At 42.8% G+C, this 26,858-nt stretch overlaps 1 protein-coding gene across 1 annotated transcript in view; it reads left to right on the top strand.

Annotated features, from left to right (window-relative positions):
* LOC111861013 (acyl-coenzyme A thioesterase 1-like) overlaps nucleotides 1-26,858 on the top strand; it is a 41,557-nt gene that overhangs the window by 2,858 nt on the left and 11,841 nt on the right. The window contains exon 3 of the mRNA XM_023845269.2: nucleotides 3,687-3,864. Coding sequence (XP_023701037.2) covers nucleotides 3,687-3,864 — 178 coding nt within the window. The remainder of the gene's footprint in view (nucleotides 1-3,686; nucleotides 3,865-26,858) is intronic.

Genomic DNA, 26,858 nt, shown 5'->3' with positions numbered 1-26,858 from the left:
AACATTTCAAATCCAAATTTTGATATCAGAACAAGTGTATTGGATGTTACATAAGAACATAAGAACTATACAAACGAGAGGAGGCCATTCGGCCCATCGAGCTCGCTTGGGGAGAACTTAACTAATTGCTCAGAGTTGTTAAAATCTTATCTAGCTCTGATTTAAAGGAACCCAAGGATTCAGCTTGCACTACGTTATCAAGAAGACTATTCCATACTCTGACTACACGCTGTGTAAAGAAGTGCTTCCTTAAATCCAGTTTGAAATGTTCTCCCGCTAATTTCCACCTATGGCCACGAGTTCTTGTATTTGAACTAATGCTGAAGTAACTATTCGGTTGAACAGCATCCAAACCTGTTAGAATCTTATAGACCTGGATCATGTCCCCCCTCAGTCTCCTTTGCTTGAGGCTGAACAGATTTAGCTCAAATAACCTTTCCTCGTATGACATTCCTCTAAGACCAGGAATCATTCTTGTGGCCCTACGCTGCACCTTTTCTAAGGCCGCTATGTCCTTTTTAAGATATGGTGACCAAACCTGTACACAATATTCTAGGTGAGGTCTCACCAAGGAATTGTATAATCTTAGCATTACCTCCCTTGACTTAAACTCCACACACCTGGAGATATACCCCAACATCCTATTGACCTTTTTTATTGCTTCCCCGCACTGGCGAGAATGAGACATGGAAGCATCAACATACACACCAAGGTCTTTCTCATAATCAGCTACCTTTATTTCAGTAGGTCCCATAAAATACCTGTACTTTATATTTCTGCTTCCTACATGGAGTACCTTACATTTGTCTATGTTAAATTTCATCTGCCAGGTGTCAACCCAGTCACTAATTAAATTAAGATCCCGCTGTAGCTGCTGAGCCGCTAGTTCAGTATCTGCTACACCACCCACCTTGGTGTCATCTGCAAATTTCACCAGTTTACTGTATATATTGGTGTCTATATCATTTATGTAAATTAGGAACAAAAGTGGTCCTAAAATTGAACCCTGCGGTACCCCACTATGAACGCAGGCCCACTGTGACATTGAGCCTCTTATAACTACTCGCTGCTTCCTATCCGTTAACCAGTTATCAATCCAGGTCGCTACAGTTCCTAAAATACCTGTCGCTTTGAGTTTAAGTGAGAGCCTCTTGTGGGGAACAACATCAAAAGCCTTTTGGAAATCTAAGTAGATGACATCATAGACCTTCTTATCATCAACTTCCTGAGTAGCTTCCTCAAAAAACTCCAACAGATTTATTAAACAGGATCTACCTCTCCTAAATCCATGCTGGCTATCCCTCAAAATGTTATTTGAGTCCAGGTAATCTAGCATTTTCTCTTTGATTATAGCCTCCATAACTTTACCAGTTATACAAGTTAGACTGATTGGCCTATAGTTTGACAAATTACTTCTATCCCCTTTTTTGAAAATGGGCGTTATGTTGGCATGCTTCCAATCAGAAGGTACCACACCTTCAGATAAGGATTTTTGAAACAGTAATGTTAAGGGTCGGCAAATAATATCCCTCATCTCTTTTAACACTATAGGTAAGATGCCATCAGGGCCCTGTGATTTATTTATTTTGAGCTTAGCTAGGCTTTGCAAAACATCAGCTTCAGTTATATATATATTAGTTATAGACGATGTTGGATTAGTAATAAGAACTGGTAAGTTACTAGTGTCCTCAACAGTGAATACCCGTGCAAAACTATCATTGAACTCATTTACTATGTCAATGTCGTTTTCAATTATAAGACCCTTACTATCCTGCAGATTAGTAATTTCAGCTTTTAGAGCTCTTTTAGAGTTAAAATACTGGAAGAAACTTTTAACAATGTTAGCTTGTAATGGTGTGTTAAAGTCAAGCATTTCTCTTTAATTTCTACCTTTATGGGTGGAGTGTTGTCTCTCCAGCCACTGGGAAAAAACTGACACTTCTATTTGGATTAGTGTGGGGCTCAGGTATCATCCACCACATGGCTGCACTCAGGTTCTCTTCCCAGAGGTGGTGGGTGCAGCAACACACTGTAATCAGCACATGCTCCTTACCTCTTTATATATGGTTACAAACAACATTAAAATACATGCTTCATATCCATAATATTTTACTGCTCTGTAATGTTCTTATGATGTAGACCTAAATTCATTCAGTAAGGCACATTCATATAAAAGATCCACATAACTTGCTGTATCCTAAACTGTCAATTAAATTATATGAATTCTCATTTAACACTGCCTATCCCCCAGAAAACAAGCCTCTTGTGTGATTGACACAAGGTCCCAGACCTCACTGTTTTTCAAACCCTGGCTACAGCCCTGCCCCCAGTCACCTAACGCCACATCAGGAACTGGTACGTTCATTTCTGAGAGCTGTTCACAAGGTATTTCTTTCACTCATCCATCATCAACTGCCCCTGTTACACTGGACAGTTTTGGACATTGCTGGTAGTGTTTATTGTTAGAGTTGTAATTTACTATTACTGGGGTCTTGAACACATCATTGGTAACATATTGACGATATCACGGGAATTGAACTGGCAGAAGCCGGACTTTAATCCGGATAAAACTCGCCCACTGCTCTAAATTTCGGTAGTCACTTCTTTGTGGTCCGCCTCATTAGGTGGCGCTGTGTAATGAAGCTGCAAAACTTATTCAGTAAGTAAGAATGACGGAAGTCGTGCTGCTGTATCTGCCACGCTGAAGTAAACAGCCACATTATACTGTGGATGAATGGAGGCGCGACCAAGGCGAGGGCGAGGAGATAGTAATAGAAGGAGAGGTGGTGATGGAGGGGTTGAAAAGGTGATGCCGGGGGAGTACAGAGGACGAGGAAGGGGAAGCCACCGAGGAAGGGAGAGAAGAGACCAGCATCGGGGCAGGGGGCGGCGTGTACCGGAGGCGGAGCCGGTAAAACGGAGAGACAGATATTGCTTGACTAGCTAACAATATTTATGCCTTAAGATTAAACAGGGGTGGCCGCCTAAAGATTTTTTTTTTTATCTAAACCTTGTGATTCGGTTAGTTTTGAGATACTGGGAACGTCTTTCCCATGTCAACATGAGTAAAAATCCCTGATTAAAAACTGGAAAACGATAACAGGGTTTCCTACTCTGGCTGGAGTGAGATTTTCAGTTCGAGACAGTACTGCACACACATGTATGTAATCGTTTTATTACCTTGTAAATTTTCTGTAGGACTAGGAATCTACCCACCGCTTCTAATGTAGCTGCTTTCAGGTTTATAATGGAATAATATAGATTTGCCGTAAGATTTCTTAGGTGAGCGTGAGAGTTGGCAACCCTGGGATATCCTAAACGTGTCATGTGTTCATTATAGATTGTCCCCAACCAGTTATCTGACTACTAAGGTTAACCTACCACTGTCCCACGGTCAGTCAAAACAGTAAGGCAAGAGGAATAAGCATCGTTTTAAACATCGTCATTAATTTTTATTCGTACGCAGTCTTTTGGGAATAACTTTCCCATATACATTTGTGATCTGGACAGAGGTATATGCTTAAATGCTTTACATGTTTTTTTACTTTCATTTACTAGATTTTATTTAAAATCACGACATTAATTTTGTTTTTAATTAAAAGAAGGATGCTTGTCTACTGGTCTACTCGGATATATGCACAGGTGACAGCAAGGAACTCATCAGTTTTCTTTTGTTGATCATTCAGAAGATCCAAGATGATGCTAACAACCTGGAAGATGTTGAAGATGAAGCTGCTGCAGTTTTCTCCAAGAGAAAGCTGGAGTCCAACTGGAGCCGTTATGAGGCTGCAGAGGAGAGTGAGCGGAGCGAGGAGCAGCCCACGCAGCGGGGAGCAGACTACCACGCTCTGCTTGCTTCAGCAGGTTTGTGTTCCCTTTGCTTGCCTATAATATGAGCTCTATCCACGTCATGAAACCATATAATCAGCTCTCCTGTGAGTCATTGAAATCTCTTCCTGCACTTTGAAATACACCGTACTTACTACCTCAGCATGAAGGTAATGGTGATGGATATATGTACGTACTTTCAACATTTTAGTTTTTAATTATCTATTTTTATTTAATAAACCAATGCACTCAGGAGTGATGCAGGGTTACATTTCACTGCATGCTGTATGTGTATAACTATGCATATGACAAATAAAATTTCTTCAATCTTGGAACCAAAATATAGTCTCACAGCTGGTGGTAACTGAATTACTATGACTAAGTAATAAAACCCCAAGTATGAAAATTCACATTACTTCGTATTACTCAGGGTGGTGGCAGTTCACTTTAAGTTCCAATGAAGGAACATAGGCTATGTGTCCTCGCTGGCTGACTTATTTGTAGGAAACGTATAACGTTGAAAGAGATGCTGGCTAGCCTTCCATTGTTTTTTACTCAACACAGTCTTGTCAGCGTGACAGCAGTGACTATATTTTTGCTTTTAATTCATTCATATAGCAGGCCTCCAGGCTACGAGCATTTAGTCACATTTTGCAACTATTTTTAGAGACAGTGAAACTAAATTTCACAAATAGGTGCACCAGCGTGACTTACCTTTTGTTTTTGTTTTTTTAAACCATAATTGTATATCACATGAAACACCAGGAGGGGGGGGAGAATTGGGGTGTAGGGTTTGGTTCCAAAGCGGTTCCAAATTAGAAAAATGAGAGGTAGGGGGCAGTAATGCTGTGAGATCTCGCGAGAGCTGTGCGTAATCCAACATGGCAGCGTCCTACTAAAAAAAAAAAAAACAAAACAAAACTTACTTCGATAGCCAACTTAACCAAGCCAAAATATTAATAATAGTATTTATAGTACTTTATCGGATAAATAAGTTCACTCATTTACATCCTGGACGAAGAAAGCTTGGAAGATTTACAGGATTACGTGGACGAGTGTTACGAACGACTCATCATGAAGAAGAACCAAGCGACTCCGTCCACGAAGAGAACACGCTCGGACTGTACCTCAAACAGCCCCTCAAGTAGCCCTTCATCGCCTGATAAGGAATACGGAGATATCCTAGAGTCCATTAACAACAAACTTTCCAGTTTTGACGCCCGACTGGCACTTGTAGAAATCCTACACAAGGAATTTCAAGCATTACGGGAATCTCTGGAGTACAGTCAACAACAGGTGGAATCGCTAGCATCCGAAAACAAGATTCTCAGAGACTCCGTAACATCCCTCACGGAAGGTATGGCGAAACTCTCCACAGAACATAAGCGCATGAAAGAGTCCCTGCTTGATATTCAAGCAAGAAGTATGCGGGACAATTTAGTGTTCGCCGGAATTCCGGAGCGCGCAGAGGAAGACGCAGAAGCTACCATCAGAAACTTCATGCAACAAGAACTTAAACTTCCTCGGGACACCGTCAGCAACATCACGTTTCATCGGGTCCACCGCATAGGAGGGGTGAGGAAAGAAGCTCAGCGTCCAAGACCTATCGTGGCCAAGTTTGAACATTTCAAGCAAAAGGAACTGGTGAAAAGCCGAGGCAGGGAGCTCAGAGGAACGGACTTCAGCGTCAACGACCAATTTCCCAAAGAAATCCTGGATCGTCGCAGAATCCTGTTCCAGCTCAGGAAAAAATTCATTGCGGAGGGAGCCCGAGCTGTCATCGCGGTAGACAGACTGTATGTTAATGGACAACTATTTCGCGACCAGAACACCACTGCTTGGCTCTACTGAAACCACTTCCGACTAAGGTAACACGCATTTAACAAACTGACTTTAAAGTTTGGCAGTTAATACAGGTTTTTAGCGCACGCCGCACACTAGACGGCTTTGTCTAAAGACTATTAAGGCTGGTTCACTTTATATCCCTTACTGTTCCTCAACCCCCTTGTTTAATGTCTCACTACAGTCGCAGTTGTTGTTGTTGTTGTTATTGTTATGGCCATCATTGTCAATTTGGTTGTTATGTTAATTGTTGCATATCGATATTGACGCTCAAAAATGTTTTATCTGGAAGCAGTCTACCAGATACTATACACCCACACCGACACGTAGGTAGTCACACACTCGCATGCATAGATGCCCACTCAAACATACACGCACCCCCTCATCTTAACATCACACATGTATGCATTCATACACTCACATATACACATGCCCACTCAAGCTCAGACAGATCTCCTCACCTTAATAACACACATGGAGGCATTCACACATTGATATTTGCACACACACTAATCCTGACATATTCAGACTCATTCACACAGAGTCTTTCACATACACACACATCCATCCATTTTAACATTAGATTGCACTCAGGGGGTCTAAGTTAGGACAGCATGAATTCACTACGCTTTGTCACTTGGAACGTGCGTGGTATTGGCTCAATTGCTAAGAGACATAAAATCTTAGAATATCTAACAACATTACAGGCAGACATTGTCCTACTGCAGGAAACTCACTTAGCCAAAACAGGACAGTGTACATTAAATTCACCAGAATTTCCACACGTATACTTAGCTAGTTATAATTCAAAACAGAGAGGTGTAGCAATTTTAATCAACAAAAGAATATGTTTCAACTGTAAAGACACTATCGCAGACCCAGAAGGTAGATTCATAATTATTAAAATTTCAGCATATAACAAAGAGATATGTATTGCCAATATATACGGTCCAAATAGTGATGACTCCTCCTTCTTCCACCACCTTTTTGCTGAAATATCATCGCACTCAGACACAGAACTTATACTGGGAGGGGACTTCAACTTAGTACTTAACCCAGAATCTGACAGACGTAGTACAGCAGCTAGTTACCGTACTTGCCAATCATCTGAAACAGTAAAACAATATATGAATGATTTCGGCCTATGCGATGTCTGGCGTACTTTTCACACCACGCTCAGAGAATACACGTTTTTCTCACCAGTCCATCATTCTTACTCCCGGATAGACTTTTTTCTTACGAGCAATACAGTTATGAAAGATATATCTGACACACAAATTCACCCTATAACAATCAGTGACCACGCACCTGTCACTATGACGGTCACTGTAAAAGTTAGTGCACCACCTTTTAAACGGTGGAGACTGAATACATCATTACTAACGGACTCAGAGTTTCTAGAAGTTATTAAAAAAGAATGGACAACATTTATTGAAACAAATGACCTGCCAGGTATCTCTGCGTGCATTCTCTGGGAGACAGCAAAGGCTGTAATACGAGGCAGAATAATTTCATATTCAGTACATAAAAAAAAGAAAGAAAAAGCACTCGAAACTGAACTAGAACAGAAAATTAAAACTTTGGAATCAGCACATGTTGCCTCCCAAGAAAAACACCTTCTCAATGACCTGAGAAAAAATAGAATTAAATTGCAAGAATTAAGAGACAAAAAAACTCAGTTTTACATACAGAGATTACGCTTGGACAATTTTGAACATAGTAATAAATCAAGTAAATTTTTAGCAAACCAACTAAAACAGAATAAGGAGAAGGCAGCAATCTCTTCAGTTACAGACCCCAATGGGAAGGCAACTCATAGCCTAGGAGAGATAAATAGGATATTTAGGGACTTCTATAAAAAATTATACTCACCTGATATTAATCCAACCAATTCTGAAATAGAAGAGTTCTTAAATAACATCGACCTACCAATATTAAATAATGAACAAATAACGGCATTAGAGTTACCTCTCTCAATAGTGGAACTTCATGATGCACTACAATGTATGCCTAACGGGAAAGCCCCAGGTCCAGATGGATTTCCAGCAGAATTCTACAAAACATTTTGGCCTCTGCTAGCACCACTCTTCCATAGAATGGTTATAGAAATTAAAGAAACTGGCAGCATCCCTCCAAATATGAATTGTGCAGACATTAACCTGCTCCTCAAACCTGACAAAGATCCTGCTCTCCCCTCTAGCTACCGACCAATATCACTTATAAATGCGGACCTTAAAATCATCAGCAAGGCACTGGCTAGTAGAATTGAAAAAGTGACACCTTATATAATACATCCAGATCAAACGGGTTTCATTAAAGGCAGACAGTCCACTAACAACATGAGGAGACTAATTGGCGTAATAGACTACTGCAACATTCAAAATAAGGAAGCCATAATCATGTCATTGGACGCAGAAAAGGCTTTTGACAGGGTCAACTGGAAATTTCTAATGGCAACCTTACTAAAATTTGGATTTCGTGAGAACTTCGTAACCTGGATTAAAATTTTATACAGTTCACCTAAAGCCTGTGTAAAAACGAATGATCAAATCTCCCCAAGCTTCACTCTCAGAAGGGGCACTAGGCAAGGTTGTCCACTTTCTCCATCACTATTTTCTATATTTATTGAACCATTGGCAGCAGCAATTCGGAATAATAATAATATCAAAGGTATTCAAACAGCAAGTATAACCCATAAAATTAGTCTTTATGCAGATGATGTATTACTTTTTCTTCAAAATACACAGGGTTCCCTCACGGAGACGATAAGACTTATAGATAAATTCTCCTCCATATCAGATTACTCTATTAATTGGAACAAGTCGACTACTCTTCCAATATCTTGTGACTTCCAGTCCAATCCAACTATCCCACTTCAATCTGGGAACATTAGATATCTGGGTATTAACATTTCTGCCAAGCTGTCAGATCTGACGCGATTAAATTATAGTCCGCTGCTTAAAAAGATAGAAGATGACCTTGCACGGTGGAACAATCTACCCACATCACTTCTGGGAAGAGTAGCTACAATCAAAATGATGATCCTACCAAAAATTAACTACATGTTCTCAATGGTTCCGAGTCAACCTCCGCGGACTTGGTTTAAATCATTGGACTCCTTAGTTTCAAAATATCTATGGAAATCCAAACCACCACGAATAAGTTTAAAAACTTTACAGAAATCCAAAAACTGTGGGGGTTTGGAGCTTCCCAATTTCTACAACTACTTTCTTGCCAATAGATTGATATATGTCCTAAAATGGACTACGCAAAATAACTTAGACCTTAACTGGTTGGATATTGAGCAAACTTTCTGTAATGATATTCGAGTCGAGGACCTGCCATTTATCAGTCATATACTTAAACGACATTGCTGTTTTAAGAGCATCAACATCAGCACATCGCTGACAGCCTGGTGGGAATTTCTTAGAATAAACCAAACTTCAGTGGTCCCATGCAAACTGACACCCATCTGGAACAACCCTGACATCCTGTTAAATAAAAAAGTGATAAACTTCCTGGCTTGGCATAATAAAGGAATCAAGCGCCTCGAACATATAATCCAAGACAATTGCATGATATCATTTGACAAAATTACAGAAACTTATAACATTGAGAAAAACAAATACTTAGAATATCTTCAACTTAAATCAATAATACACAATAGATGGTGCCGTAAGCAATTAGATCTGGAGCTTTCACCTAAAATAGCAAACTTCTTAATAACTCCAACTAAAAAACTACTGTCTAGGATTTACGTGCATCTAGCAGAATCTGATACAACGCTCTCACTCCCTACCCACAAATGGGAAAGGGATTTACTTATCAATCAAGACACTAACTTCTGGAGGCAAATTTGCTTGAATACCTTTCGAATGAATCGGAACTCCAACCTGCAGCTTTTACAATACAAAATTTTACACAGAACACACTACACAGGGCAGAGGATGTTCCAGATGGGTATCAGAGATACTGACATATGCCTAACTTGTAAGACGGATGCACCAGATAATTACCTGCATGCTTTCTGGTATTGCACACCGGTCAACGAATTCTGGCAAAGGATTTGTGAAGACTTATCGACACACCTAGGGCATCCCATCCCACCCTCCCCCTCACTCTGCCTGCTTGGGGACCTCACTGACACTAATATGGACATGAATAAATCTTGCATGCTTCTCACAGTACTAACCATTGCTAAGAAAACAATCCTTCTGAACTGGAAGTCAAAAGAGAATTTAAACATAAATCTGTTCAAAAATCTACTCTGGGATTATGTTTCCATGGAGAGGATGTCTGCCTGTAAGAAAAATCAATTGATCGATTTTGAAGACAGTTGGACTCCAATAATGAATTTTTTAACGTAATGTCGTCAGGGGTGGTGGGGCCTTGCCGTCACCGTCCCGGGTTGGGGGCTGGGGGTGGGGGGGCTGGGTTGTTGGGGTCCTCTGGTGTTTCTCTTGGCTGAGGGCGCGTGGTCAGTGTCTCTGGGTGGCCGCTGGCCTGGCCTGGTGGGGGCGGTGCGGGGGGTGGGGGGGGTTCTGCCCCCGCGGGGTGGGTGGCGCGCTGGGGGGGGATCGGGGGGTGGGGCCTCTGGGTTCCGCCTGGGCCGCTGCGCTGGGGTGCGTGGGTTTGGGGGCGTGGGCTCTATCTGCTGGGGCCGCTGCTCCGGCTCCCGGGCGGGTGGTCGCCCGCATGCTGGGGGGCCTGGTCTGCCCGGGCCCGTTGCCTGGTGGGGACGGGTCGTTGTCTGCCGTTGGCGATTCCGGCGCGGGGCCCTCGGGCGCTGTGGGGTGGTTTGGGGGGGGCGGTGGGGGGAGCCTCTGCCTCGCCTGGGGGGGGGCCTGGGGTGGCCGGGGGGCGGGGGTCACCCCGCCTGGCTGGTCCGGCTCCCCGTTTGCCGGGGGGGTCTGGGGTTGTCCCGTCCTTGGCCGCTAGCTGGGGTCTCATCGGGCGTGGTGGGGTGGGTCTCTCCCGGTCTGCGCCTGGGGGGGGGGGGGGCGTTCCCTGCTGCTGGGCTGCCTGTGCCGCCCCTGAACACCTCGGTTGGCCGTCCCTGCCGGCTGTGCGGGGTCAGGGATGGGGACTAATCGGGGCCAGTCGGGGATCTGGCCCCGGTGCCGGGGGGGGCCCACTCCTGGCACGCCCTTATTGCTCCCCTGGGTCCAACACCACATTTCACACAACACTAGGGCCTTGAGGGGCGGTGGGGAGGTGCGCCGAGACACTGCCCCTCAATTTTTACTTACATGTTAGACACCACATGACACTAGGGCTGAGGAGGTGGGTTGAGGCAGGTGGGGCTCTGCCATCTGCCAGCGGTGGGGTGCCCATGCCTCAACTGCTCGCCCACTTTTTGCACCTTAGTCATATACGCAGTCCATATTACATTAGGGCCTTGGGGGTGCGGGGAGGGGGATGGGGGACTCTGCCATCTGCCAGTGGTGGGGCCCTCATACCCGAACTGCACCCACTAATTTTAATGCATAGTAGACATAAACACACAACTCTCTCACACATGTACATGCACACTTCACACCAACATGGGTCAGGGAGGGGATGGGGGCTGAGGGGCCCCCCCTAACTCTCTGTCTCTGGCCCTGTGCTGGTGGGGTGGCCCGCCGGGGGGAAGACCCATCATGGGGGGGTTCGGGTGGCCCTGGCGGGTATGGGCGGCCTCCTCTCTTGGGCCGCGGGCCGGGTGGTGCTTGGCTCTGCTGCGCCGGGGTGGGGCCCTGGCGGGCGGTCCGGGGAATCTTGGGACGCTCTGGGCCCTGCTAGGCGGATTGGGGGGTTCGGTCTGGGCTGGGCGGGGTGTCTGCCGCTTCCCGGTCGCCGCGGGTCCGCTCCCGGGTGGGGGGGGGGCTCTTTGTATGGGCCCCCCTTGGATCATCCTGCAGTGTTGGGGGGGAGGCGTGCCGGGTCGCTGCGGTGGGCGGCGGCCCGTCCTCCCGGGGGACGGGCTGGGGGGGCTGGGGCTCCCCCGGTGTGTGGGGGGCCGTCCGCCGGGGGGTGGGGGGGGTGGTCCCGGTGGGTGGGGCCCTTCGGCCCTGGACCCGCCTGCCCCGGTGGGTTGGTTGCGGGTGGGGCTGGGGGGCTCGCCGCCCGTCCTCCCTCTGCGGGCCTCCCTGTGCGGGGGTTGGCGCCCCCTTAGTCCCTCGCGGGCTCCCTCTCGGGTTGGGCGGGTGGTTGTCTCTGGGATGCGTGGCTGTGGGCCCTTGTGACGGGGGGGCAGTAGGGTGGCTTCGGTTGCCTGGTTCTCCTGCCTTCGCCTTGGGCCTGGGGGGGGGGGGGGGTGCTGCCGCCTCCCCTGACGGCATTAAATGCCAGCACATCCAATGACAAATCAGGTCACACCTACACTTGCACATGCATACAAGACTGGTTGAGCGATCAATATCATTATTATTATTACTTTTTAGGGTATGTTATAGATTTAGAAATTGAAATATACATATATAACGGTACGATTACGTGTGTGTATGCTACATATATATAATACCGATTTGTATTAATTATTATTAGTATCACTGATGTTGTTATAATTCTTGTTGTTTGATGAGTGTTATGTTTCTTATGGTTGTTTGTATTCTGTATTCCCCTATACTTCATCTTTTTTCCATCCCGCCTACATTATTAGTGTTATTATTTCTGTATACCCTTTTTTTTTTTTTTTTTTTCTCTCTCCCCCTCTCCCCATGGTGATTGATGTCTGTTATTGTTACGCTGTTGTTTTTGTACCCCCCCTGTTTTTCTCCTTTTCCACGGTACTGGTGAGTTCGGAGCGGCCACAATCTTTACTCTTGAATGTAATGTAAAATAAAGTTGTCCTCCGAAGAGGGGGGGTGGTGGTGGGCAATAAAAAAAAAAAAAAAAAAAAAAAAAAGAAAAATGAGAGCTGCTCGATTATAGCTAAATCATAATCACGATTATTTTTGACCGATATTGAGATCATGATTATTTACCACGATTATTTACCACAATTACTCTTGACTGCAGAAACATCGTATTTATTGAATCATGATAATGAAACTTATACACTTACATTGAAATTGAATTGAACCCAAAATAAAATTTTAATAAGATAACATATGCTGAATTTGTACAAATATATTTTTTAAATGAATAGACAAATTATACTGAGATTAACTGTTCTCTGAGGTTCAAAAACACTAAACTTAATTTGTTTACCCTAACTATACATACAGTATTAGAGTCAACTGCTCAGTCCACTGATATAAAAAGTGAAACTTAAAGATTATTAACAAGAAAAACTAGTCTATTTACATGATCTAGCTTCAGTGATGCACGATGGCAGGAGACAATATTTCCAGCTGTGTTGAAGACCTTCTCTTTTGCTAAATATGTGATGGCACCCATTATATCTCTGTGTTTTTGAAAACTTCACAGATACACGGTTGCATTTTAGACGGTGTCCTTAACAGATAACTGCATTGCAGTACGAGTTAAATAGCTTGCCTCACAATTCATTTTATTGTTCACGTATTGTTTTATCATAGACCACTTTTTGATTAAGCTTTAAGTGGTTAAATAAATTGGTCATGTTGCCTTGTGATGCAGACACAGCTTTGAAACATATTCTGCAAATTATTTGCTGTTGTTCTTGCTCCGATTCATTGAGACCAAAAGGATGCCAAATATCTGATGTGTGTTTATCTCTTGTTGACCAAAGGTACCTGTCCTTTGAACACATTTTGACTGCTGTGCTGTAAGGAATTCACTAACAGCATTTACGGAGGGGCAAAGTGCACCACTGAATGCACTGATCTGGATTTATTGTGCAAGATAAATTAGGGAATTATTTCAATACGAGATAGAAACGAAGATCGTTTTTCTCTATTATAATTATTTTCATAATTGTGGGAAGCCATAATTGTAATCACGATTCAAATTTAATTCCACAGCTCTATTAGAAATGTTTCTAAATTTTTAAGAACCAGGAATTTGATAAAACATTTATTTATTTATGGTTTATTTGACATGTACAGTGCACATTAATAAACATAGAATGTAAATGTGCCAGAATTAGCCAAAATGGCTATTTTACATCTGTCCATGGACCGATGGTAACAGGTCAAATACATAATAAAAAAAAGATACATAAAGTATACATAGATCATAATAAAAGAAGTAAATAAAAAGACACATAAAACATACAAAAAGAGAAGGGTCAGTAAATACAGGAAGAAAAGAATAATAATAAATACATAAAAAAGAGAAAGACAGAACATGGCTGATGGCAGTAGTGATATAAATAAAGCAGCAACCAGATACAACTAACTAGAGGTGCTGGGCAGTGTGATGTTGACATGTTTGGAGGCTAATTAACCATTTTTTTAAATTGTGTTTGAATGTGTGGTATGTTTTTATGTCTCTGATGTGGGATGGTATCATGTTCCACTCAGGTGCAGCTCTAATGGAAAACGCAGATTGGCCAAAACTGCTTTTTCTCATCTGAATTATACAGCCACCTCTAATTGTACTTCTTGTAGATATATTTGTAGATGAACCTGTTTTTATGAATTGTCTTAAAACTGAAGGAGCATGTCCATTGATAATCTTATATGTTAGACATAAGTTTGTGTATTTCATAAGGTTTGAGAAGTTGTACTGGCCTGAGACCAAGTTGTTAAGCAATATGTAATGTGAGAGAAGATCATTGAATGCATGTACATGATTGCAGCCTTTTTTGACATACAGTTTCGTATGAATCTAAAGTTTACCAAATTGAATTTAACTCGCTCACAGACCTTTTTAATTTGGGCTTTAAACAAAAGATTACTATCAATCAGAACACCACGATATTTAAATTCTGACACTACCTGCAGTCTTTCTCCAGCTACATATTCATCTGGCTCAGTAAAGTGTTTATTTGACTTTCAAAAAAACATGCATACTGTTTTAGACACATTCAGTTGTAGACAGTTTTATTTTAACCATGTTGTGATATGTTGCATTGACTTTAACTGATCTGCGACTTGTGCTGCACTACTACCATGGATGAAAATCACAGTATCATCTGCATACATTTGAATATTAACATCAGGACAAACTGTTGGCAGATCATTAACATACAGGGTGAATAAAAGTGGACCCAGTATGGATCCCTGCGGAACACCAGTAGGCATACCAATGGGTTTTGATTGATGACTCCTAACTCTAACAAACTGTGATCGATTTGCTGGATAGGAACTGTTATATATCTACTCAGCTCCGCACTGAGAGATATCTTCAGACTTTTATCCGGTTTAATAACCACGCACAAACGCTCTCGAACTGTCACTCAGAACGCTTCACTTTTCTTTATTGTTCCTTTCCTTCCTCCCATAATACGTTTCAACCATACTGACGTGAGGCACGTTAACCCTGGACATGACAGGAACCAACCCAGTTAATTGCATGTGTTGAGAAGTTAAAAGTAGACAATTTATACACAAGAACACTATGATTAATGGTGTCAAATGCCTTTTTTAAATCTAAAAAAATGGCTCCAACAACTCCTCCTTTGTCTAATAGAGATCTTAATTTTTCTGTGAAAAAACAGGTTGCTGTTTCAGTTGAGTGGTTAGCACGAAAGCCAAATTGCATAGGAATCAGTGGAGAGGGGCGTGTGTTTAAAAATGCAATCATTTGTTCTGCTATAAGTTTTTCAGTGACCTTGAATACAACAGGAAGGATGCTAATGGGCCTGTAGTTACAGGCAGAGAGGTGATCTCCACCTTTAAAGATTGGAGAGACAGCAGCCAATTTCCAAACACTTGGGAAGACTCCTTTTGTAATTGAAAGGTTAACTAATTTTGTGATGGGACAGAGCAGGGGTGTTGATAGCTCTTTGAGCATAACAGAGGTCATGCCAATGACGTCCTTAGCTCTTGATGACTTGAGAGCCCCCACCACTTTCATGACATCTGCTTCATTTATAGTTTTGATATTAAAAACTGGTCCAGTTGGTATAACTTGTGGGATATTACCCTTGTGCTCAGGGGTGAAGGACTCTACAATTGTGGCAACTGAATCAACAAAATAGTTATTAAGAGCATCAGCTACGTCAACTGGATTGTTTATTGTCTTGCCCTCTACAGCAAGCTCAAATGTTTTTATTTCATTATAATTTTATCCTATTCGTTTTTTCAAATGGCTCCAAATTATTTTTGCATTCCCCCCTGAGTTATTAATTGTAGTTAAAAAGAAGTTTGCCTTTGCTTTTCTAAGTTCTTTAATGACTCTGTTCCGTAGTGTAGCGTAGTTGTGTCTGTCATGACTTAGCTTGGTTTTAAGGGCAGTTTTTAAGGCAAGGTCCCTTACTTTCATAGGATTTATAAAATGCTGGAGTTAATCCATGGAACAGTATGCTTTTTCTGTCTATGTATTTTTATGGATGTAAATTCTTCAATAGTGCTCTGTAATGTACAAGAAAATCGTTTTCAGTCTTCTTCTAAATTTTTCCCTGTCAACACATCGTCCCAGTTAATGCCCTGAACCGTTCTTTTAAAACTCTCACATCTATTTTTAGGGATATTGACAGATGCCTCCTCTTGAACTAGAGTAAAATGTTTTTTACTTAGCTTCCTGGCTATGAGAGTCATATTGTGGTCTGATAAACCAGTGAGCATGTTGAAGGTTTTGATGATCCTATCTGGTTTATTACTAAATATTAAATCAATTTGAGTTTAGGATGAATTTGTTATTCTTGTGGGTCCACTTACTAACTGAGTGAGATCAAAAACATTGGCAATCTGTTTTAGCTTTTTCCTTAATGATTTCTTGTCCCAATCTATATTAAAGTCTCCCATGATTATCACCTCTTTGTTGAAATTAGAAAGAATTTTTAGAGGTAGGGGGGCGATATAGTGCAATCAAAGAGAATGACATATTTGAGGAAAGAGTAACATTTAGGCAAATACATTCCAACTGTTCACTGTTTGACCATGACATCTCCTGACACTGAATACTGTCCTTCACAAATATTAAAACTCCCCCACCTTTAGAACCCATTCTATCTTTCCTGAAAAAGTTATAACCCGGAACATCTACTATGGACACAGGTAAGTTTTTATTGAGCCATGTTTCAGTTAAACTCAATAAGTCTAGGTTGGAGTCTAATAAAAGATGGTGAATTTCATCAGTTTTTGATATAAGGCTTCTTACATTCCAGGGCTGTGGAGTCGGTAGATAAATGCTCCGACTCCGACTCCGACTCCTCAGTTTCTAAATGTTCCGACTCCGACTCCCCGACTCCGACTCCTCTGTATGTATATACTATGCTAATGTATTTTCTACATCCATTGAAGGAAAGGAAGGCAACATACATGTCATTTCACCACAGAACTACTGGCTAGGAAGCCAACACTCTACTATAATGCCAGATTAAAGACAAACACAATGAAAACAAGGTTTTCACTAGCGCATAGCGAAGGGGAGCCGACGGAGCTGAGAACACACCAGATGATTTTTCCGGCGTTTGACGCGTGATGACTCGTTGAACGGCCGAAAAATCGGCAGTGCATCTGTAAATGTATGGGGGGCTTTAGGCTAGGTTCACAGTTCCCTGTAACAGTGGAACACGACACAATGGAAAGCGGTGCCGCACCTTACCTGTGCATTACATCCCATATAGTGACGCATACAGTCAATGAAAAGCATGCTTCATGGTTACTTGACATGTTCGTTTTGTGGTAACATTATGCACTGCATGCATTGGGCTTTATTCTTACAGCAGAGAAGTAGTTCATTATGACTGTTTGTGAATTGGGACATTTCAACTTACTTTTTTAATTCCCATTTAAATTTAGTAGGAGTCGGAGTCGGTTAACTTTTTGCCGACTCCGACTCCGACTCCAGGTACCCAAAATTGACTCCGACTCCTCGACTCCGACTCCGACTCCACAGCCCTGTTACATTCAAATGACCACCTAAGATACCCTTGGGTTTTTATTGGGGGTCCCAGATGATTCTAGAATGATTGACAGTGTGGAAAATTTTCCATTTCTGGTTTTTAGAGATTGTAGGATTCAGATGTTTCACACACGTGGTTCCCTTCAGCGTGGATGGAATATTTGAGTTACATCTTTTGTTTATGGTGGTACTGGAATTTGAAACAATGGTCTTTCTTGTGCGGTGTATGCAGTCAATGCGCCCGCGATGTCATTGTTTGGCCGCATGCTGTCTTGCCGACCTGACCTCGCTGGCACTGGGGTCCCATGACCAGAGGCATGCCACTGGCTAAGTTGACTTTGACTGCAGCGGAGGTCAGTTCTATTCAAGCAAGGTCCCGAAGTCCCGAAGACACCCGCGGGGCAGAAGCGATGACCAAGGTTATTTTGTTTAACCACTGACACTTGATAACAACATAAATTGTTTACCTGTAAAACTGGAGAATTGCGTTCGTTGTTTGTGGACGCCGTACCCTCGTTGACTCCTGGGCCAGGACAGGGGTGAACATCTCCAGAGAGCAGCAAACAAATTGTGACGATCAACGCATCACTTTGTTGCAGTTTAATTGTGAACTTGCGTTTTATCGCACGATGGTAGAGTTGCGGGTAGATAAACGTTATCAGCTTATGTTTTCCATGCTCAAAGTTTGTTGGTTGTTTGTAAGACTCGACATTATCAGTAAAAAACAGTCCATAGTTACAGCAAGATGGCTGCAGATTATTTAGTGATTTTATGGACAAGTGGATGTCAACAGGTTTTATATGTAAAAATCCATAGAGAAGAAGAGCCACTACTGCTCCTGTTCTACCTCTCCCTCTCCTTGCTGCTGCCGCCATGAATGAATTATGGTTCCACTTATTGATTCCTAAACATCCATTTTTGATCAGCCATGTAAGGGTTAATGCCTCTACTCCGCTTACATGTTTGTACATGAAATTATTTTCATGTTATCAATCGAAAACTCATTAGTAGAGCTATGTTTGGGCGGTATAATGCCTAAACCTTACTGGGAAATCATAAGTCGGGTTTTATCCATAATACAGATGAATACCAGGAGGTACATAAAGCTAAATTAATGAAACAGACCACAGCATACTGCTGTATTTCCTCTCAGAAACAAACAGAATAGTGTTGCTTTTTAAAAGAGAGGTAAGGAGCATGCACTGATACAGCGTGTTGCCACACCCACCACATGACAAACCACCTCAGGGATGAGAACCTGAGTGCAGCCATGTGGCATGTGATACCTCAGCACCACACTAGTCCAAATGGACCAGTGTTAGGTATTTTTCAGTGGCTGGAGTGCCAATCCTGCCACCAACCCCCAAGTGTTTGCCTGTAAGTTGGAGGACCTCCTCATAGGGCTGGATGTAGATTAATGTCATACCTAGGACATTTTTTTAAATAAATATAGGTAAAAAACCATATACCTGAGTATAACATCTGGATGATTGCCTACTACTATAAAATATTTTGGTTATGTATGACACCAGCCACTGTCTTCGTTTCAAAAATACTTCGTCGCTAAGATCGTAAGCCAGTTGTTAGTTCGGAAATTGCCTGCTGCTAAACCCGAAGGCGAGTCATAATGTACAATTATACATTTTTAAAAACATATAACTGGCTGTGTACACACACACACATATATATATATATATATATATATATATATATATATATATATATATATATGTATATATGTATATATATATATGTATATATGTATATATATATATGTATATATGTATATATATATATGTATATATGTATATATATGTATATATGTATATATATATGTATATATGTATATATATATATATATATATATATATGTATATATGTATATATGTATATATGTATATATATATATATATATATATATATGTATATATATATATATATATGTATGTATATATATATATATATATATATGTATATATATATATATATATATGTATATGTATATGTATATGTATGTATGTATATGTATGTGTATATATATATATATATATATATGTGTATGTGTGTGTATGTGTATATATGTGTGTGTATGTGTATATATGTATAATTCTTTCAGCCATTGTTTCATTAATTTAGCTTTATGCACCTCCTGGTATTTATCAGTATTATGGACAAAACCCGACTTACCGGTTTAGGCAAGTTACACAGAACTGCAAGGCGTTACTGACATCAGTGACAAACTAACATCTATGATTCAGTGTGCTTGTTAACCTTATTTATCTAGCTATCAGTGTTGTTGAAATTAGCAAGACAAAGTAATCCTGAGAACATACTTATAAATGAGATATTGTGCAAGATCGTGTTGACTAGTGTATGTAGTATCTCTGTTGTTTGATTCTTAAAATTGTTGTTTGTATGCATACAGCAAAAGGCAGAGGGTGTATAAACATCACGTCTGAATATACCATTTATGAGGCTTCACCAGTTGGCAAATAGCTGTGACCAGAGGGTAGTTGGTTTCTGCAACAGCAGTAACCATGGTGGACACTGGTTGTGAGGAAAGCTGGAAGATTTGCAGATGGAGGCCTTCAGAGCAATTGCTCTATTTGAGTCTGCTAAGAGGTACTGACAGGCCCAAATGGCTGCAGCAAGAGAGATAAAAAGAGGAGTTTGGAGAGGCCATTGAGAGAGACTATTGGGTCACCCCACAGGTACTTTACTAAGCAGTTTGGTGCCTCAGGAGAGAGAGGCAGCATGTATGAGGAAGTGCTGGCAAGTGTGAATGATATTCACGCTGTGATTTAAAGGAACCCAGGGTTTTAGCTTGTGCTACACTAGCAGGAAGACTATTCCATTTCCTAACTACTCGCCGTGTAAAGAAGTGCTTCCTCAAATTCATTTTAAAATATTCTCCCTCTAATTTCCACTTATGGCCATGAGTTCTGGTATTTAAACTAATATTGAAGTAGCCATTTGGCTGAACAGCATCCAGACCTGTTAGAATCTTATATACCTGGATCATGTGCCCCCTTAGTCTCCTTTGCTCGAGGCTGAACAGATTCAGCTCAGCTAACCTCTCCTCATAAGACATTCCTCTAAGACCAGGAATCATTCTTGTAGCCCTATGTTGCACCTTTTCTAAGGCAGCAATGTCCTTCTTAAGGTATGGTGACTAAACCTACACACAAAAGTCAAGGTGGGGTCTTACCAAGGAATTATATAATTGTAGCATCTCCTCCCTTGACTTAAACTCCACACACCTAGAGATGTAACCCAACATCCTATAAGCCATTTTTATTGCTTCCCCACACTGGTGAGAGTGGGACATGGAAGCATCAACATACACACCGAGATCTTTCTCACAGTCGGCTACCTTTATTTCAATGAAACCCATAAAATATCTGTACTTTATATTTCTGCTCCCTGCATGGATTACCTTACATTTATCTATGTTAAATTTCATCTGCCAGGTATCAGCTCAGTCGCTAATTAAATCAAGATCCCGTTGTAGCCTCTGTGCTGCTAGAACAGTATCTGCTACACCACCCACCTTGGTCATCTGCAAATTTAACCAGTTTACTGTATGTATTGGTGAGGAACCAGACGAAGTGCGGCTCACAAGACCCCTAATGATGAGTATAAACATTGATCCACGATTTCCCTTGCCTGGACGCGGGTCACCGGGGCCCCCTCCTGGAGCCAGGCCTGGGGGTGGGGCTCGATGGCGAGCGCCTGGTGGCCAGGCCTACACCCATGGGGCCTGGTCGGGCACAACCCAAACAAGGCACATGGGTCCCCCCTCCAATGGGCTCACCACCTGTAGGAGGGGCCATAGGGGTCGGGTGCAGTGTGAGTTGGGCGGTGGCCGAAGGCGGGGACCTTGGCGGTCCGATCCTCAGCTGCAGAAGCTAGCTCTAGGGACATGGAATGTCACCTCTCTGGTGGGGAAGGAACCTGAGCTGGTGCGCGAGGCTGTGAGGTTCCGACTAGATATAGTCGGGCTCACCTCGACACACGGCTTGGGCCTCGAAGGGGGTTGGACCCTCTTCCACTCTGGAGTTGCTCACGGGGAGAGGCGCCGAGCTGGGGTGGGCATACTTATTGCTCCCTGGCTGGGCGCCTGTACATTGGGGTTTACCGCAGTAGACGAGAGGGTAGCCTCCCTTCGCCATCGAGTGGGGGGACGGGTCCTGACTGTTGTTTGCGCTTATGCGCCTTTTTGGCCTGTGGGACTCCGGAAGCAGCTGATGAGTACCGGCAGGCTAAGCGGAACGCGGCTTCGGCGGTCGCTGAGGCAAAAACTCGGGTATGGGAGGAGTTTGGCGAGGCCATGGAGAATAACTTCCGGACGGCTTTGAGGAGATTCTGGTCCACCATCCGGCGTCTCAGGACGGGAAAGCGGTGCAGCATCAACACTGTTTATTAGAGGTCGACCGATATTGAATTTTACCGATACCGATAGCTAGGCTGGTCCGTACTTGCCGATAACCGATTAATTAACCGATAGTTTTTAAAATGGATACTGGATTAAAAAAAAAAAACTAAATTAAAACACAACACTACATGTAAAATAGTACTAAACTTTATTACAAAAACCAAACAAAAAAACGGTACTGAATCATGAAAATGTGCTATATGAAATAAATATGAATATATTAATAAATATTGAGGTAAATTAAAGACATGCTTTCAAACTGAAAGAAAAAGTAACACTCCAAATAAATAAATAAAAAGTTACATACAAAATGAATTATAATAATAATTATATAATTATATAATATTATAATTATATATAATATTAATTATATAAATGTATATTATATGTGTAGTCTCCCACTATATTTGCTTCTATTTTGAAAACTTTTTTCTCTCTCCATAGGCAGAGGTTGACCAAACTGTTTGTGTAATCTGTTAACAACGCTCATTATATACCCGTCTTTTTAGGCAAGAACCAGATAATGAGTTTCACGTCATGAAATCGTTTTAATACGAAGGGAGCTGTATTACGTGATAACAAATTTAATAAAAACATCGTAAGTTAGGCCTATAATAGTAATGATTTCATTTCAAACAACAAATATATTATATAGAGAAGGTGAGCAAAGTATCAACAGAGCTTTTTGAAACTCCGAATCAGTAAAACACTGCGTCGCAAAAAGATTCACTATTTCGAAGCGCTCCAGTCGGATCCCCCCATCCCCCCGGCAAATCGCACCCTCTGCCTGAAGATAAAAAGAACTGAAATCGAATGCATTCCTGATGGTAACAATCATGACATTAAACATTTGGGTCGGACTTGCGTGTATTTTTGCCACATTATTTTAACCACTTGATGTACTGCTAATGTTAGCGTCCTCTCAGCCTTGTCGACAAACATACTGCTGTTCTTTCTCCAATGCAGAATCTAATCAACAAATGAATTACTTTATATTGAGATGAAAACATGTACTGTAGTGTACTGTATACATACCTTTTCGCTATCTGTGTTTTAAACGTGCATTTGAAGTGTCAGCGTTGTCCGTGCACCGCGCTCTCTCCAGGCAGCTTGCGCTCTCTCCAGGCAGCTTGCGCGCTCTCCTTGCAACTAACAGTATCACGTGTCAAAACAAAAGCATGTGCTTTACAGCGATTTTCGCCTATAGAGGCGGCACTTGCCATAGATATATATGTTGGCTCTCGCACTGTATAAGGATAACAGACCGTTCTCAGCCGCTTCAGCTCTGACGCAACCCGGAAAAACTATCGGCGTGGATTTTTGCCGATAACCGATAGTTCCGGGAATCAACTATCGGTGCCTATTAATCGGCAAAACCGATACATCGGTCGACCTCTACTGTTTATGGTAGGGATGGTGCGCTGCTGACCTCAGCTCGGGACGTTGTGGGTCGGTGGAAGGAATACTCCAATGTGGAAGCAGAGTCTGGGGACTTGGGGGTGGACTTACCTATCTCTGGGGCAGAGGTTGCTGAGGTGGTTAAAAAGCTCCTCGGTGGCCGGGCCCCGGGGGTGGATGAGATCCGCCCGGAGTTCGTCAAGGCTTGGATGTTGTGGGGCTGTCTTGGTTGACACGCATCTGCGGCATTGCGTGGACATCGGGGGCGGTGCCTCTGGATTGGCAGACCGGGGTGGTGGTCCCTATCTTTAAAAGGGGAGACCGGAGGTTGTGTTCCAACTATAGGGGGATCACACTCCTCAGCCTCCCTGGTAAGGTATATTCGGGGGTGCTGGAGAGGAGGGTCCGTCGGATAGTCGAACCTCGGATTCAGGAGGAGCAGTGTGGTTTTCGCCCTGGCCGTGGAACAGTGGACCAGCTCTATACTCTCGGCAGGGTCCTGGAGGGTGCGTGGGAGTTTGCCCAACCAGTCTACATGTGCTTTGTGGACTTGGAGAAGGCATTCGACCGCGTCCCTCGGGGAGTCCTGTGGGTAGTGCTCCGGGAGTACGGGGTGCCGGACTGCCTTATTAGGGCTGTTTGGTCCCTGTACGACCGGTGTCAGAGCTTGGTCCGCATTGCCGGCAGTAAGTCGGACTCGTTCCCGGTGAGGGTTGGACTCCGCCAGGGCTGCCCTTTATCGCCGATTCTGTTCATAACCTTTATGGACAGAATTTCTAGGCGCAGCCAGGGCGTTGAGGGTGTCCGGTTTGGTGACCTCAGGATTAGGTCTCTGCTTTTTGCAGATGATGTGGTTCTGTTGGCCTCATCAGACCGTGACCTTCGGCTCTCACTGGAACAGTTCGCAGCCGAGTGTGAAGCGGCTGGAATGAAAATCAGCACCTCCAAATCCGAGACCATGGTCCTCAGCCGGAAAAGGGTGGAGTGCTCTCTCCAGGTCGGGGAGCTTGGTCATCCAGGAGGGACTCAGAGTAGAGCCGCTGCTCCTCCGCATTGAGAGGAGCCAGATGAGGTGGCTCGGGCATCTTATTAGGATGCCTCCTGGACGCCTCCCTAGTGAGGTGTTCCGGGCATGTCCCACTGGAAGGAGGCCCCGGGGAAGACCCAGGACACGCTGGAGGGACTATGTCTCTCAGCTGTCCTGGAAACGCCTCGGGATCCCCCCAGAGGAGCTGGAGGAAGTGGCCGGGGAGAGGGAAGTCTGGGTTTCCCTGCTGAGACTGCTGCCCCCGCGACCCGACCTCGGATAAGCGGAAGTAAATGGATGGATGGATGGATGGATGGATGGATGGAGTATTGGTAAATTAGTTAAACAGGATATACCTCTCCTAAATCCACGTTGGCTATCCCTCAGAGTGTTATTTGAATCTATGTAATCTACCATTTTGACTTTGATTATAGCTTCTATTATTTTTCCAGATGCAAGTTAAACTGATTGGCCTATAGTTTGCTGGATTACTTCTATCCCCTTTTTTGAATATGGGTGTTATATTAGCATGCTTCCAATCAGAAGGTACCACATCAGCAGATAGGGATTTCTGAAATAGTAAAGTTAAAGGTTGGCTAATAATATCCCTCATCTCTATCGTTATGATTAATGAACATGAGATCAGTACTTAACTAACACTTAGTTTCTGGTTAATTAATAGTAAGAGTATATTACTATATTATTTGTAACTCCTCAAATAAAGTTTAACCTAGATTTTTTAATAAAAATTGGACATGGTGGAGTGAAACCTTGTTGGAACCTTGTTTGAAAAGAAATTGCATTGTTTGACATTGTAACCAAATTAAAATATGTTGATATTAATAAATACTGGCAATTTTTGTCATCAGTGCAGAATGCATGCAAGAGGAACAATACCATAAGCTGTGCAGGGGGCCCAAACATGTTTTCCTGGACCCTGGGGGGTCCTTGGATTAAAAAAAAAAAGTTGAGAGCCACTGTTCTAGATATGCTGTCTCATGAAGAGGTAACGATGGGAATTTCTGGCAGAGCCTGGAACTGTAGCTGAAGTCGTCGTAGTGGTCAGAGGCTTCCATGGCTGGAAATGAGACTTCCACCAACTGCTAAACCTTGGTTTCAGTGGAAACAGTGCAGGTTCCAGTCTGACTGGAGCAATGGACCTGCTTTTCTCCCTGGCATTATGCTGACACGTGCTTGGGAAAAAGGCTTATGCCACTTGTGATTCTCATGGATTTCCTAAATAAGAGGTGGTGAGATTTAATAGCTGAAATCTTGGCCTACTTCTTGTGAGCATTGAGGAGCTCCATGCTGAAGATATGGGGACTGTGGAGTTGCATGAGGCTTGTGACTTACTGACCAATCTGTGGTCATGAGCTGTGGGAGTGGGCATGACTATAAGCAGCAAGATTAAGTAAGATTAAGGCTCCTAGGGGGGAAGTTCCAAAGGGTATGCTATAGGGTAGAGTATACTCTGCAGGGACTAGAATAGTGTGCCTTTTTGGTTGGCACTCGTCGCAGGGCCCGGCACCCTGCTGGATTTTAACAGTACCGCAATAATACGGATAACAGTGATAATTTTGGTCACTATAATTGTGGTATTAAATTTCATCTCTATTGTAGAGGTACAATAGTATTCAATTTTGCCGTCTCAGTCTGCACACAGACATGTAGGAGTGAATGTGAAGCTTGGGGTCTGAGTTATGGATCAGCTATTTCTTTGGTGCCCCTGAAGCATTTTTCAGGGTTGAAGGACTTTCTCAAGGGTCCAACGGTGATGCGACTTCTCATGCCGAGCATAAGATTTGACCTGAGGACCTTCTGACCACAGTCATAGATCCACACACCATCCCTTCCAGGTGACTTTGGACTGCCTGGGAATTCCTGAGAAGGGATATTAAGTGAGATCAGATTTGACCACTTGCTGTGATGCCACTGTGACCTGCGTGAAGTTGGCCCCTTATATGTTTCAGATTTCAACCAAACTGGTCTCAATCGTATGTGCCGCGTTTGTGGCAGTTTGTGCCGTTAAAATTGTGCTGTTTTACTTTCTGAGCTATAAATGTTTGTTTACATGGTGACGTCATCAGCGAGAAGTTAGCTCCCCATTTGTGTCTGTTTTACACCAGACCGATCACAATCGTGTATGCTGTTTGTGCTGGTTTGTGCCGTTAAAACTGTCCTTTGTGCTGCTTCAGTGCAGAGATATTGCTCATTTACATGGTCACGTGACTCCACCGTTAAATTAGCCCTCCTTTTGCCTCCGTACTGGTCTCAATAGTTTGTGCCGTTTAAAAATTGTCTGTACTGTTATTTTTTCTGAGTTATATCTCTTAGTTTACGCCTTTACATGGTTGCCGTGGCTCATGTTTCTCATGTTAACAGAAGGTGGAGCGTTTGATGACTCCGCAACAA

Source organism: Paramormyrops kingsleyae, chromosome 19, assembly GCF_048594095.1.
Source record: "Paramormyrops kingsleyae isolate MSU_618 chromosome 19, PKINGS_0.4, whole genome shotgun sequence".
NCBI classification, from domain to species: Eukaryota; Metazoa; Chordata; class Actinopteri; order Osteoglossiformes; family Mormyridae; genus Paramormyrops; species Paramormyrops kingsleyae.
This window is presented reverse-complemented; position numbering and strand designations above follow the sequence as displayed.